The 13357-nt window shown below is 39.1% G+C and overlaps 2 protein-coding genes across 2 annotated transcripts; one reads left to right on the top strand and one right to left on the bottom strand.

Moving 5' to 3' along the window:
* Positions 1-3979: 3979 nt before the first annotated feature.
* Positions 3980-5161, bottom strand: LOC108012306 (carboxypeptidase B1). Its single transcript, XM_017077607.4, has 2 exons — positions 4426-5161; positions 3980-4365 (listed from the first exon to the last, which is right to left on the bottom strand). Exons 1-2 carry the CDS (start codon positions 4905-4907, stop codon positions 3999-4001), a joined length of 849 nt encoding a protein of 282 aa, XP_016933096.3. The 5' UTR covers positions 4908-5161; the 3' UTR covers positions 3980-3998.
* Positions 5162-9377: 4216 nt separating this feature from the next.
* Positions 9378-13327, top strand: LOC108013628 (uncharacterized). The gene is made up of 9 exons (XM_017079572.4): positions 9378-9602; positions 9658-10046; positions 10102-10187; positions 10246-10347; positions 10407-10923; positions 11151-12445; positions 12500-12671; positions 12720-13064; positions 13122-13327. The coding sequence occupies exons 1-9, from the start codon at positions 9452-9454 to the stop codon at positions 13251-13253; spliced, it is 3189 nt and encodes a 1062-aa protein (XP_016935061.2). The 5' UTR covers positions 9378-9451; the 3' UTR covers positions 13254-13327.
* Positions 13328-13357: the final 30 nt, after the last annotated feature.

Raw genomic sequence — 13357 nt, 5'->3', positions numbered from 1 at the left:
ATTGTGGCACAGTGGGCCAGGCCGTTCGAGTACAATGGGCCAGTTGTCAACGCGGATTAGCGCTGCACTTCTGAGCATCTAGCTCGAGATTTTCCGAAATCACTGAGCCGACTACATAAATTAAGGTCTTTATGGGTTGGAAACTTGTTTCATATGCACTTAAAAGATCTTTTATAGAAAACTTTTACTCTCTAATATTTCACGGAATTATAATCACTTATTTTTGGTTTAAGAAACAAAATATTTTTTTTACTTTACCCTTACTTACATAAATTAAAATAGGCACTTTTCTAATAATAATCTAATAATAATTCCTTTTATATTATTGTCATAGAAATTTCATCCTTGTAAAAATTCTAGTCCTTACAATTTATTATTCATTCCTTATATTATTTTTCCTACCCGACGAAATGTTAATTTTCGTTTACTTTAAATGGCTAGTGCTCTGTTTTTTTGCACCAAATCTACTGAATATTAAAATAATTTTTCAGAGGCCACCCTCTGCGCTTTATATGCATATCCTGGTTGAAAACAATCTCAGTATTTCATCATGGTAGCAGCTTGTAAAAACGGTTAGCAGTAAAAACAAGCTATCGCGTAATAAAAATGCGCTCCAATAATAGTTTTTTTTATTAGCCACATAATCTCAGTGATATCACAGAGAATATTTACAATCCAATCACTTGTTGGCCACTGTGCTGGCCAAACTCTTTCCAGAGCTCCGGAGTTTTAGCCTCGTTGCCGTTAGTGGAGTTTAGACGCCGCCGCGAGTCCGCATGATTTATGCGATTATTCTTTTGCGCAGCGCCCAACTTTATTGTTTTATGCTTTTGTGGCCAGCGACCGTCCGTCGCTCTGCCGTTCTGGCAATCCGCTGGATCGCTGGAGCTCTTGCAACTTGCAACTGCAACTGCACTCGTATCTGGCCGAATCGCCGACGGCTCTGATTCCAGCTTCCCGCTCCCCAAAAGATTGTGTGCACTGCACTTAGTAAATATGACAGGAATTCGTTCAGAAATACTTAAAAATTAGCTACAATTTTGGCAAAATGAAAAACATATTTTGGAATAAAAAGGTGCCTTACAATCATTAAAATTTTAAAATCATCACACTTTTTAAACAATCTAATATATGTTTTCATTTCAAAATTTTCTTAATTTCTTTTTGTCAAATGTTCTCTAATTCTAGGTAATATTTTATTTAATAAACAATTTTAGACTTAAAATTAAAAAAAAATTTCAACACTCTTACATTTTTAAAAAATTAAGCAAAATATTTACCTGAATTTTATTTAGAAAGTTTATTGACTTTTTTTTTAATTTTAAAACATATTTCTTTGAAAAAGTAATTTCTGCAGGACACATTTTTTTTTTGCATTCTGCAAACAAGGTTTTGTAGGTTAGTTCTTTTTAAAGTGTTCGTAGATGGTCTTAAATTTTATTAATTTGGATAGGTATTTTTTAATTTTTCGTAGTATATCACAATTTTCATTTTAATTTACCAAAAAGTGCTTATTTAATATATATATTTTTATATAAATACTGGTCTCAAATCGTGTTAATTTAAATTACCCTTTTTTTGAGTGTAGGAGGGGAGCAGATATGAGGCTGGCAATTATTGGGCGATGGAGCATATGCGGCCAGAACGCAGTGCAGCTGGGGCAACATTGAGGCATTGAGGAATCGGGGCATCGAGGTATCGGGGTATCGGGGAGTCGGGGAATCGGAGGTATGGGGGCACCGGAGGTATCGAGGCATGCGCCGCGACTCGCTGCTTCGGGTTAATGTCTTGTTGGTTATTGCCACGTCTGTTTTGCACTTGGCTGCCATGGGCCCATTTGTAATTTGGCACTAACGGGTCTGTTGATCCCATAAATTGCACTGCCACATGCAGCCGCGATTACCTACCGACCAAGTCCGACCAATCGGCCAAATGGCTTATCACTATCTGGCCATGTGGCCGATTCCTTCGTCCTAGACGAACGGGTTCATTAAGGGGCGTTGCATTGTAATAACTGTCAGATCCGCCTAACGAACCGGCATTCGGAAACGCATAAAACCTGCAATTTGATGCACCGCCCATCGGATTTCTATGCCTGCAATTAGAGGCGTCAACCTTGGGCATGCAAATTATCGCAAAACGCATTTCGAACTACATTTTCAATTATCGGAGCTTTTTTTTCGGTCCGGTTTTTGCCATCACCGTAAATGTCCAAAGCGAATTGCACTCTAGCTATTTTCTATATATATGAATTACTCTCTACCATAAAACCACAGCAATTATCGGCAGTTTCCGACTAACCACCGCCGACTTGCTCATAACATTTTTCCTTAGCTGTAAACCAATTTGAGTTGACTAAGCCTTTGGCTCGGTTTCACCGGCTTGGTCTATTTTTGGTAACTTGTCCAAACAGGCGGCTATTGTTGCCATTGCTTTTGGGGCGTGGACCGAGACAAAAACTATAAAAATCCATAACTGAACGTCGACAAGGATCGATCTGATCGATCCAGTCGGTACCGTGGGATAGATAAAACCATTTTAAAGGGGGATCTTAAATGAGTTGCAAGAACAACAAAAAAAAAATGACATAAGGCTGTATGAAATGCTAAAAATAAATGTTTAAACTTTCTAACTTATCACATAAAATTATTATAATATTATTTCAAAAGTTCCTACAAGTTGATACATTAAAAGTTATATTCATTTTCTGACATATATTGTTATAATATCTGAAAATAGTATTGGATTTAGTAGTTTTCTAAGAGATAAATTCTTATAAAACGAATAAGTAATATCATTTTTCAAATCAAATTTGAATATACCATTCGAAAGTTCTGTTAGTATGTTTATCGCAATGAATACTAATCGACTAATTTGCTTATCTGCATAGATATATTATAGACTGGCTACATTCCTTTCTAATAAGCTGTTAAGGTATTGAAAACGGTTGTGTTTGCCTTCGAAATCTAGTTTGAACACATCTTGACCCCCCCAACGATAGCACTTGGTCTATTATACCCGATTTGAGAGCCAAGTTATTAGCGTGTCTTGTACAAAGTTGTGACTTGCCTTCTTTGCTGCAGCTGCGCTAAAAATGCTGCAGTTGTTGCAGTTGCAGTTGGTGTTGCTGTTGCAGTTGTTGCAGCCTTTGCTGTTGTTAATGTGAATTTGATTAAAACGAACAGGCTGCGAAATGCAGCCCAAATGGGGGCGACGACTGTCGGGAGGCTCGCGCCCGGGTTTTTTTCTCCATTTTTTTTTGGGATCAGAGAGCAGATATCATTGCTCGTACCACTCACTTCCAACTTGCAACGCCACTCCAGCGCCAATTCAATTGCTTATTTACAATGTGCTAAAATTGTGTGCCCCGACAATTGTTCATTAAAAACTCGGCACGAAGTGATATTGATTTTGCTTGCCGTTCGCCGGCGTTGTTACTTTTTGTTGGCCTTTTTGCTGTCCGGTTTGTGGCATAATTAAATGTGGGCACAGCCGCAAAAAACACGCCAACTTATCGAAATAATAACATTTATTTTAAACCAATCCGGCCACGTCATGGCGATCTCCATTCCCCGCTGGACTCCAACTTCCATCTCCATCGCCAACCCCACGCCCAAGTCCAGTTTTTCAGTATTCAGTTCGATATCCAGTTCGATATTCGAGTTTTCACTGCACTTCCAGCTGCACTGGGCACTTAAAATTTGCATTTCATTTGGTTTTGGCCTGTTGCGGGGTAGGAATGCAGCTGCAGCAGAGTCTTGCCGCTATAATGATGACCTGACATTACTCATACGCCCCGCAAATCGAAAAAGTATCTCTTCGGGGAGAGTGCCATAAGTTTGCCAATTAGACTGCGGCAGATACTCCAAATGCCGATTGTAAACTTGTTGCTGCTGGAAAAGTCTGCACTTAAAAAAACCCTGACAACAAAAATGTTTTTGAGTTTAATTTACCATTTTTAAATAGCCTCTCCCGAATTTTTATTATATATATATAATTTATACGTTATTTAAATTGTTATTATTAACCTTCTTAATAGAATTCTTATTTTTTGGATATTTTTGGATGACTTTCTTAGCGATGGCCCGCATACCAATCCAAGTTTCTTCAACAAGTTCCTTAATAAGATTCGTTGGCGGATGAAATTCAAAACTTAAATTTCCTATTTTCTCCGGAAGTTCCCAAGTCATTGATAGGGGAAATCCAATTTTGTAAGCATAGTCACTTGAGGATCCTCCGGCAACATATAGTTTATATGTAGGAATAGTTGTGTAATTTGAAGGGAACTTAAATTTTCCATTGCTTATGGCATCTACGCCAGCTTGAGCCACTTCTACATGTTCCTTGTAGTTTTCGGCATCGATTCTGGAAGGAAAACAGTTAAGATCAATATGTGTACAAACAATTATATATTTTTAACGTTACCTTTCCGAGCCCCATGGATACAAAATCATGGAGACAGCGGAATGAAGCGATAGGTACAATATACCACGTCGAGGGTTTACCAGATCGAGTAGAACTTCTTGCACTGCCTGAGATTCGGGTTCCGAGAATTCGTAGGGACCCTTATAAGTATCATTGCATGATAAATTCGATGACAGTCCTTTGCCCCAGCCATGACCAAAGTTTCGGTTAAGATCAATGCCGATGCAAGCATTTCCATTGATGTTTCGATTCTTCCGCCAGCATTTGATTTCATGATCTAAAGTTGTTACACTCCCGCAATCGATTGCTTCATCTGTGAACACATTTCCTGATCGAGAATATGTGTATCCATCTACGTTCACCAGCGGTAAAATGACCCAATCATAGTCCTCTAGCAGTTCCATATTTTCCTTAAAGTTCACAACCAGCTGATCGATGATATTTAGGGCTGCGGTGTGAGTGATCCACTCCCTGCCATGCATTCCGGCATCTATAAAGATCACGTTCTTTCCTTTTTGTCCATCTCCGTTCGATATGGTAATGGTGGTGAGGTTCCGGTTCTCGAAGGACTTTCCAATGTCTGTCAATTTCACCCGACTACTATAACTATCAGCCAGACCTTTCAGATAATCCTGTATTTCCTCATAGGTATAATAGTCATTTGTCTGATATTTCGGCCGCTAACAGAATGGATTCCCCAAGGATCCAGATATAAGAAGTGTCACCAAAAAGAGTGGTAAAGTCATATTGTTGGGTTAACACAGGAAGGTAGCTCTTTATAAAGGGTTTTGAAATGCTATGCAGCTTGTAATTTTAAGTATTTTCTTTGGCTTTGGGTTAGTTGCCAATTAAAGATAAGAGGTGGAATGGAGCGCGTGCTTATGAAGAAGGTATTTTTTTTCCGTTTTTAGAAATTTATCTACCTTCTAATTTTTGTTTACCATAAAATTATAACTTTTAACTGCTTCTACTAATTTATTTACCTATTAAAGATAATTTCAATATTACAAAACAACAAGCTACAGCTGAGTTATTAAAAGATTTCTTTATTTCTCTTTGAAATTGAAACCGATATTCTTTCTTTTTTCTTATATTTATAATACTTTTGTTTTAACATAATGTATAACTACTAGGAAAGAATGGAACATTTTGGAACATTTTTATTATTATTTTGATAACTCTGTGATATATTGGTATTAATCATCCATATTTTCTTTCAGTGTAACACAGTAGTAACGCAAAAGGCCCAACTTGCAACCGGCAACTGGCGATTGTCGCATTCGTAATGAGTGTTCTGTGATCCCCTGGTCGCCATGCAAATTGTCGCCTGTCAGCGTCGCCTGTCGAGTGATAAGCCAAGGCGAGTGCTGAGTTTTCGCCACCGGCGTTGGCCATCAGTACCCATATAAGCCATATGTACACTCCAGATACCATTGGCCGGCTATCCGGACTGCGAACTGCGGATTGCCGGCTGTCAGGCGATATCTCTGGTCCCTGGGTGTGGCATGCAACAGTCGACACGAGAAGTCAATTTGGCGGCCGCAACTGTTTCATTCCGATTCGAATTCGAGTTGGAGATTTAGGTTCCCACCAAAAAGCGCCCTTCGCTGACACAGAGACCTAAAAAAACAGAAAAAAAATCATCATAAATGGATATGTTTCCACTTTCCACGCTCACTTTCCTTTGACGGTAGCCAGCAAAGCTCGCATTTTATGGAAATGCAACAATTAAGCAGAGCTTATGAGGCACCCAATCAACTGGGAGCCAGCGAAGCCAAGAATTTGTTTGATTTGCATATCTAAGGCATTAACTGAATGGTCGTTTGGCTTTTGATGTCGCTTTGCATAGATTTTCGAGAACTCAACTATTTATTTTCAGCTGCTCCGCTGTTGTTATTTTCCACAAGATGGCAGTGCATTGTTCAAAACCTTCATCTACCGTTAAAATGGACCTAGGGATATAATCGAAATCGGTGCTTAAGCGTTTTTGAGATACTCTTTTAAAAGTGTATATAATGTGAAATAATTAATTTGGAAAATAATAATAAAAATAAATAATAATAATAAATTTGATATCAAAATTTTTTAATTTTCCGGTTCGTATATATATACTTTTACCACTTATTTATTTTTAAAGTAAATTATTGTATAAATTTGTCTATCTTATTATAATGTTCATAATATAATTTGATGTATAAAATATTTATTCTTCCCTCATAGATCCCAAAAAATATATTAGAATTATACATTTCTTTATATATTATATCAAATAAAATAGTTTGTGTGTTATATCTTTCTTTCTGTTAGAGAAATGTCTCTTACAAAGCCTTTCTCGTCCATTGACCATGCTAATTAGCCCCAAGTTGGCAAGGGTATGAAGGGGAGACAATGTATTCAGTCTTTGCAGTTTGCTGAAAATTAATTAGACTCAATTTGTTGCTCAACCATCAAGACGGACAACAATGGCAACAGCAGCGGCAGCTGCATCTTGTTTTTGCCGGACAAATTCTATGCTCATATTGTGTATGGGTTAGAGGAAAAGATACGGGTAAAAAACCCAAATGTTTGCGCTTACAATTCTCATGTAAATGCCAAAAGTTTCCACATTGTTAAAACGCGATTTGAGGGGGGTGATTAGGAGGGGCAGGGTGTTTTACAAAGTTAAACAGAGGCAAACGGTAAACATGTTGCTGTCAACATTTACAAGCCAACATGTGGCCACCATTTGGCGGCGATTAGAAAGCGCCGCCTCATTTTCCAAGGGGCTGGTCCACCAACGGAGCATTGGTGCAAATCTTTAAGTGACACTTTCCTGCAGAGACTCTCCCAAAGATTGCGATCCCCAGAAGAATGTCACCAAAAATGGAATTACGTGATTTTAATTTTTTTTAAATAATAATGACTTAGTTGTTGTGATTTTATTAGGAAACAAAAAGAAACACACATATATTATAAAATATTTAGAAATATAAATGATCATGATATTTAACATTTTTTTTGTGGGTTTGCTTAAAATGTTTAAGTCGGTAATGAATTTAAAAGTTTTGTACATATACCTACCATTTAAAAAATTTAAATTTCAGAATATGATTTGTATTTTCTAGGGTTTGAAATCTGTTGTTAGTATCTAGGGAGGTAGACCGAGGATTGTTAAAAATTCACCGTTTTAGATCGTTTCAAAAATGGGTAGTAATATTACCATTCTTAAAAATAGAGTATACATTTTAAATTTGTAAAGATTGTTCCATAATTTGGCAATAAAGTATTTGAAAAGTTCTATTGAACTCCGTAGCATTATATACATATCTCACATGCTCTACTTCTAATTAAAAGCTAAAAGCATTATGAAACAAAATTCTTTGGTAATAATAAGGCTATGTTATGTGAACACGTTTTTCTCTGTGTGGGTTTGCTTCAGTTTTGGCGTAATTTATCAGAGCTGAAATGCAATCGGAGTGCAGGTGAAAAATAGACAGACAGCCAGACAACGACAAACTCGCGGACAACACAACTTGGCCACTTGTTATCCAGTTATCCACTGCCAAGCTCCTCCGACTGCTGAGCTCAAATGGCAGACTTATACAGATGTCAATTATTTTTGCCCGGAGCGGGAAGCTTGACTAGCTCTTCTATTTCGATTTCGATTTAGTTGCGCGCTAGCAATTTTGGATCACCGCGGATTGGATTCGATTGGGGACGAAAATTGCTGGCCGAACTCGTTAGCTCGCCAAGTTGCAAGTTGCAAGTTGCTAGTTGCTAGTTGCAACAATCTATCTATCCAGCTACGTGGCAAGTCATCCAATTGTTGGCTACGAAATCGTTATTATTTGCAGACTCTGCAACTGGAGATCCCGCTCCTTGTTCGCCTGGTTGCAAATTATAATTGAATGATTGCATGGCAGCCAAGCGATTTGTTCGTCATTTTCCCCAGGAAAAAAGGGGATCAATTGATATTGATTGGGCCCCTACTTAGAGGTAAAGGTGTCAAAACTATTGGCTCCTAATGGGGTATAAAATGTAAAGCAATTTTGGCCCGGCCAAGCAAGTTCATTAAATTGAAAGCAAACATGATGGCCATGCTGTAGGGGATCAACAATGAATTTATTTAAAAGACAACTTGCAACAAATAAATAAAGCCAGATATCCAGGCCTTTGGCCATGGAATGCGAATGCTGCCTGTGGAGGAGAGACCACGTCGTCGTCCTTCTCGTTTGACGTCCAGTAATGCCAATGGCTTGTTGAAATTCATTCATCAATGTAATCGATCAGACATGGACGACGGGCTTTGACATGCCACATAACATGCTCTTCGTATGTAAATGGAGCCTGGGAGAGAGATATGTAGCTGCAGCTCCATACCCCACAATGCAACATAAAATTTAATCAATTTATTGGAAACGAGCTATTGTCTTTGGTCTTTTGCCTTTTGTATTTCCAGCTTGCTTTTGACTCGGCTTTGACTCGACTCGATTCGACTTGGGGCTTATCCGCAGCTTTGCATCTACACTTTCTCCTCTTTCAGGTTGATATGCTATTTTCTTGGCACGAATGCAGGCAAAAGGCCAAGATAAATCTTTAGGATTCGTGTGGGGAGTTGCGTTTTTCTGGGGCGGAACCACCGCACCCACGTCCACCTAGTTGACTGAGTTGTGGCCAAAGTTTGGCATTAGATTATGCCTTTTTCATTTTCTGGATCTCAGCCAGGAGAGAAAATCTTGAAAATAATTTACTGGAGTTTTTTACAGTCAGTACAAACAAAGTAAAATCAACTGATTTTATTAACATTTTTATTTTATTTTTAGTAGATTATGCATTTATTTTCAACGCAGCTATCGATTTAATTATATTTAACAGAACAGAACTTATAAAAAACGTATTTTTATTGTTGATTCCTTATATAAACAAGTTGGCTTTCTTAAAGTTTGGGCTCATGTCAAAGCAGTAAGTATACATTCTTTACTTGTCACACGATCGTTGCCCTCCAAAATACTACAGAACGAAGAAATTAGCAAAATAAGCTATTACAATGAAGAAAAGAAAAAGTGCTCCGAAGGTCAAGCCAGTTTCGGAGCAGATTCTGAGATTTCCACTGGTGCCCGAAAGTGAAGTGTTGGATCGGCAGGCCAAATATATGAGCCGCCTTAATGATTTTTCCGTTAGTGCGGAATTAGTCAAGCGTAAGTAATAGAGTTCCCAATTAAAAATCAAGTAATCAAAATGGTATCGATGCAGGTGCTCATACCGACTTTTACGAACAGGAGGTTGAGCGAATGTTCAGGGAGCATTGGGAACATCATTTGCGTTGCGATGGTCTTCCACGTCCCTATCTTCCCGTCGAAGTGCGCGAGTTTATATCCAAAATGCGGTTCTACGATGAATTTGAGACTAATAACGCAATAGACTGGGCTTTGTCGGTGGACGAAAGATCTATATTGAATCAGAATATCTTTCGTGTGGACAAAACAAGACAAACGATGAAGCTTAACAAGGATAATCCGGGTGAACATTACGACACAAATGTCCAGATGTGTCTGGACACATTGACCGAGATGGATGTTATGCTGGACAACGAGGCTGAAATGGTGCGAATGTCTGCAAAAAGACAGGCGGATGTCATGGAAGTCTGTTTATCTAGGATGTAGGCAACAATTTGATTAGTAATCGCGTTTTCTATAGGTTTACACTGAAGTCCAGCTGGAAATCGATGATATCTTCGATCGTCTTACCTATCGAATATTGAAAACGCAAGATGCCTATATGGAGTTAGTATATATTGATATATCAGTCATATTAAGGATCAGCTTACCTATATTTTTATAGCTCTGAAGATGGAAGAGTTGCAAAGTGGAGCTACGAATGTAAGCCCTGGAAATTGGATTTGTGGGGTCTGCGAAATGTCCCCATAATCTTTGAGATGTTGGAGTAAGTTAACCAGACAAATTATGCTACCTAAAGGAAAACAATAACGGAATACTTCTTAGATTACCAGTAATGTTGGCCGAGCTGATGTCCACGGGTGTCGAGGTCCAGATACCGAAAAGTGTCCTGAAAGATTGCATAACTATTCGCAGTTTACACACTGATTTCGATAACATCTCGCAGAATGCCAAGAGCTTTGAGACATCGGTTTCCGCATCAGTGAATTATCCCACCGCTGGCATAGTAGATATAGAGGAATCGGTGATTAACGAATGGGTCATGCAGCAAGAAATTCAGGAGGAGACCCTGAATCTGATGTTAAACAGGCGGAGGGAGTACGAGGAAATGATGGAGCTCATCGCCGAGAGAACGGAGGCAGCTGCCAAGGCGGAAAAGAATTCTGATCCCGATAAAACAGTCAAAATTGTAATACCAAAGGCTCCGAAAGAGCCTCCACCGGTTCCACCCGGCATGTTCCCCGATATCTACACCGATTTTCTCAGAATGGAGGACAGCCAGTATTCAGGCTATCTCGATGAGGTATATCATCCAAGGCATCTGGACATGCAGCCATTCGAGGTGGGTTATGAATCGGAAGAATTCTTCAGTACCCGATTGGACAGCACTGCTATTTATAATTTAACTAGAACCGCAAAATCTTCAGAAAAACTATTAACCAATATGTCAGTACCTATGATTAATTCTTGTTATATCCATAGATAATCGATTTAAATTTGAATCGTAATCTGTCATAGTCCAATTCATAACTATTATATTACTAATGAAACCTGACATACCTCCCTCAGATTAATCTTCGGGAGCGAATCATGTTAGGTGGCATCTATGCAATCATGTTTGTGCGACGACCTGAGCAAACGAAATTTGAGAAGTTCAACATTGTTTTACACGAGGATGGACGGGTTCTTCACACCATGCCCGAAATGAAGGCCGAAATAGAGGGAGAACAGTTACGGAATTTGGATATCGCCAGAAAGACCAGGGAGACCTACCGTGGTACCAAGATTAAGTTGGAGGATGACGAGTTGCCATATTTTATCGTAACCCTGCAGTTGCCCAAGGATCTTTGCAAGTGGAGTGAACCCGTACTTTGTCATTTCTTGACGGAACAAGAGATCATTTCGACCGATTCAAAACGCGAATCCGTCTGGTTACCGACTATGCAAAGTACAATAAGGCATTCGGAATATGTTGATAGGATGGATGGCACCTTCAATTTTGGTAGTCGAATTTCAGTGGATTCTACAAATATATTTCGACCCACACTTCGTTCGTTTCTCAGACAAAGTAAAGTGGACGTGGTTCCGATATACGAAGTTCCTTTGGAGGACTTTAAATTGCAAAAAAAGTTGAATCACTTAGAGACGAGAAACTTGGAGAGATATTGCATACCCCGTATTATATCGTCGTTTAAGTTTCCTGCAGATTTTGGCGACGACAAGCGAGAAGGTGGCAGGATGGGCATGAAAGGTTTGGTCAAGCGTCAGGAAGTCGAGGAAGTCGTTACTCAGGTCAGGAAACTAGATTTTAATTTTGATGCCCAGGCGATTAACCCGGAGCGAATGTTTCCCCATTTTCCCACGGTTGATCCTATGCAATACCCCACGCTTTTTGATGATCCGGAACCACGACCTCTTAATGTCACTACTGCGCTGGGACTTTTAAGAACCTTTGACGATATCAAAACGAAATATAAGGAAAAGCCCGTCGAGCTATTAGGTCAGCCGGATGAGCAGGATAAGAAATCAAAGCAAAAGAAATTAGCCTTAAAGGAGGATGAAGAGGTGCCAGAGGGAGGAAAACGAAAACTATCCAAGGTTAATGAAAAAATACGCTTAGGCTCAAAGCTGGAAAAGCAGGAACGGGCTAGTCTCTCCTCGGATAAATCAAAGACAGGAACTGACACGATGATTGAACAGGACGTGACCCATTGGACCACAAAGTATGTTAAAGACGTCACACTAGATAAAGAAACTAGCAGAATAACTTTCAAGACGGATCGTCTGGGATATTTGGGTTTGGCCTTCAAGCGGTACGAACATTTTCCCTTTCGTGAATGGTCATTGCAGCCAAATGAGGAAAAGTTAGTATTTGTAAATACAAGGACATCCAATGTAAACTAGTTTTCCATTTACAGCCCCGATGAGATCATCCTTAGCGTGGATACATATCATGTCCGTATATTTTTCTATATCACATCTAAGGGAGTTCGGGGTTATGTGACCGATCTGGGTAAGGGTTATACGGCCAAGCCAGTTAAATATTTGGAGATTGTGGAGCCTATATCGGACTTTCGTCAAATGCGCCAGGTAAGACTACAATGGGATGGTTCTCTCTTATCCTGTATATTTCCTCAGATGTTTGTCAGCAAGAATATTAATATATTCGCCGAAAACGATGCCAGTTTCTATATCGAAAACGGCTACTTTTCCATGAAGCACGTGGCACTTGAGCTACACACTTATAACATCATGGCACTACATTGCAAATTGATGAAGTTCTATCGATCAAGCTGGAATCGACTGGCCTCACGTCGAGATATCATCTTGGGCATGAAGATCGCCAAGGATAACTCGGATTATTCCGAGGTTACAATGCGAATTACTCCCGAGAAGACCACTTTCGTTCAGATTTCAGAAAATTGTTCGGACAAAGTGAACGTGATCGTGCTTACATATAATGAGACTTGGCGAAACATTAGCGTAAGTAGTAAAAAGTATCCTAAAAATCCAGATAGTATTTAAATTGCTGCATTGCAGAACTTCACGGATCTACATCAGGCCATAAACTCGATGGTCCCAAATGCCACGGAAGTGCGCAATAAGGATTCCATTCTTCTACATTATGTAATGCGAATGCTAAAAGAGATAAGGCTATTAAGCTTTTCGTAGAATTTCTCTATATTTTGTAAATCCATACTTGCTAATCTTCAATACAATAAGAACTCCTTAAAGAGCTTGGCAAATGCAGGTGTCACTTCCTAGGTTAACTTTGG

Source organism: Drosophila suzukii, chromosome 3 (genome assembly GCF_043229965.1).
Source record: "Drosophila suzukii chromosome 3, CBGP_Dsuzu_IsoJpt1.0, whole genome shotgun sequence".
NCBI lineage: Eukaryota > Metazoa > Arthropoda > Insecta > Diptera > Drosophilidae > Drosophila > Drosophila suzukii.
The sequence above is the reverse complement of the archived record's forward strand: the minus strand, read 5'-3'. Positions and strand labels throughout refer to the sequence as shown.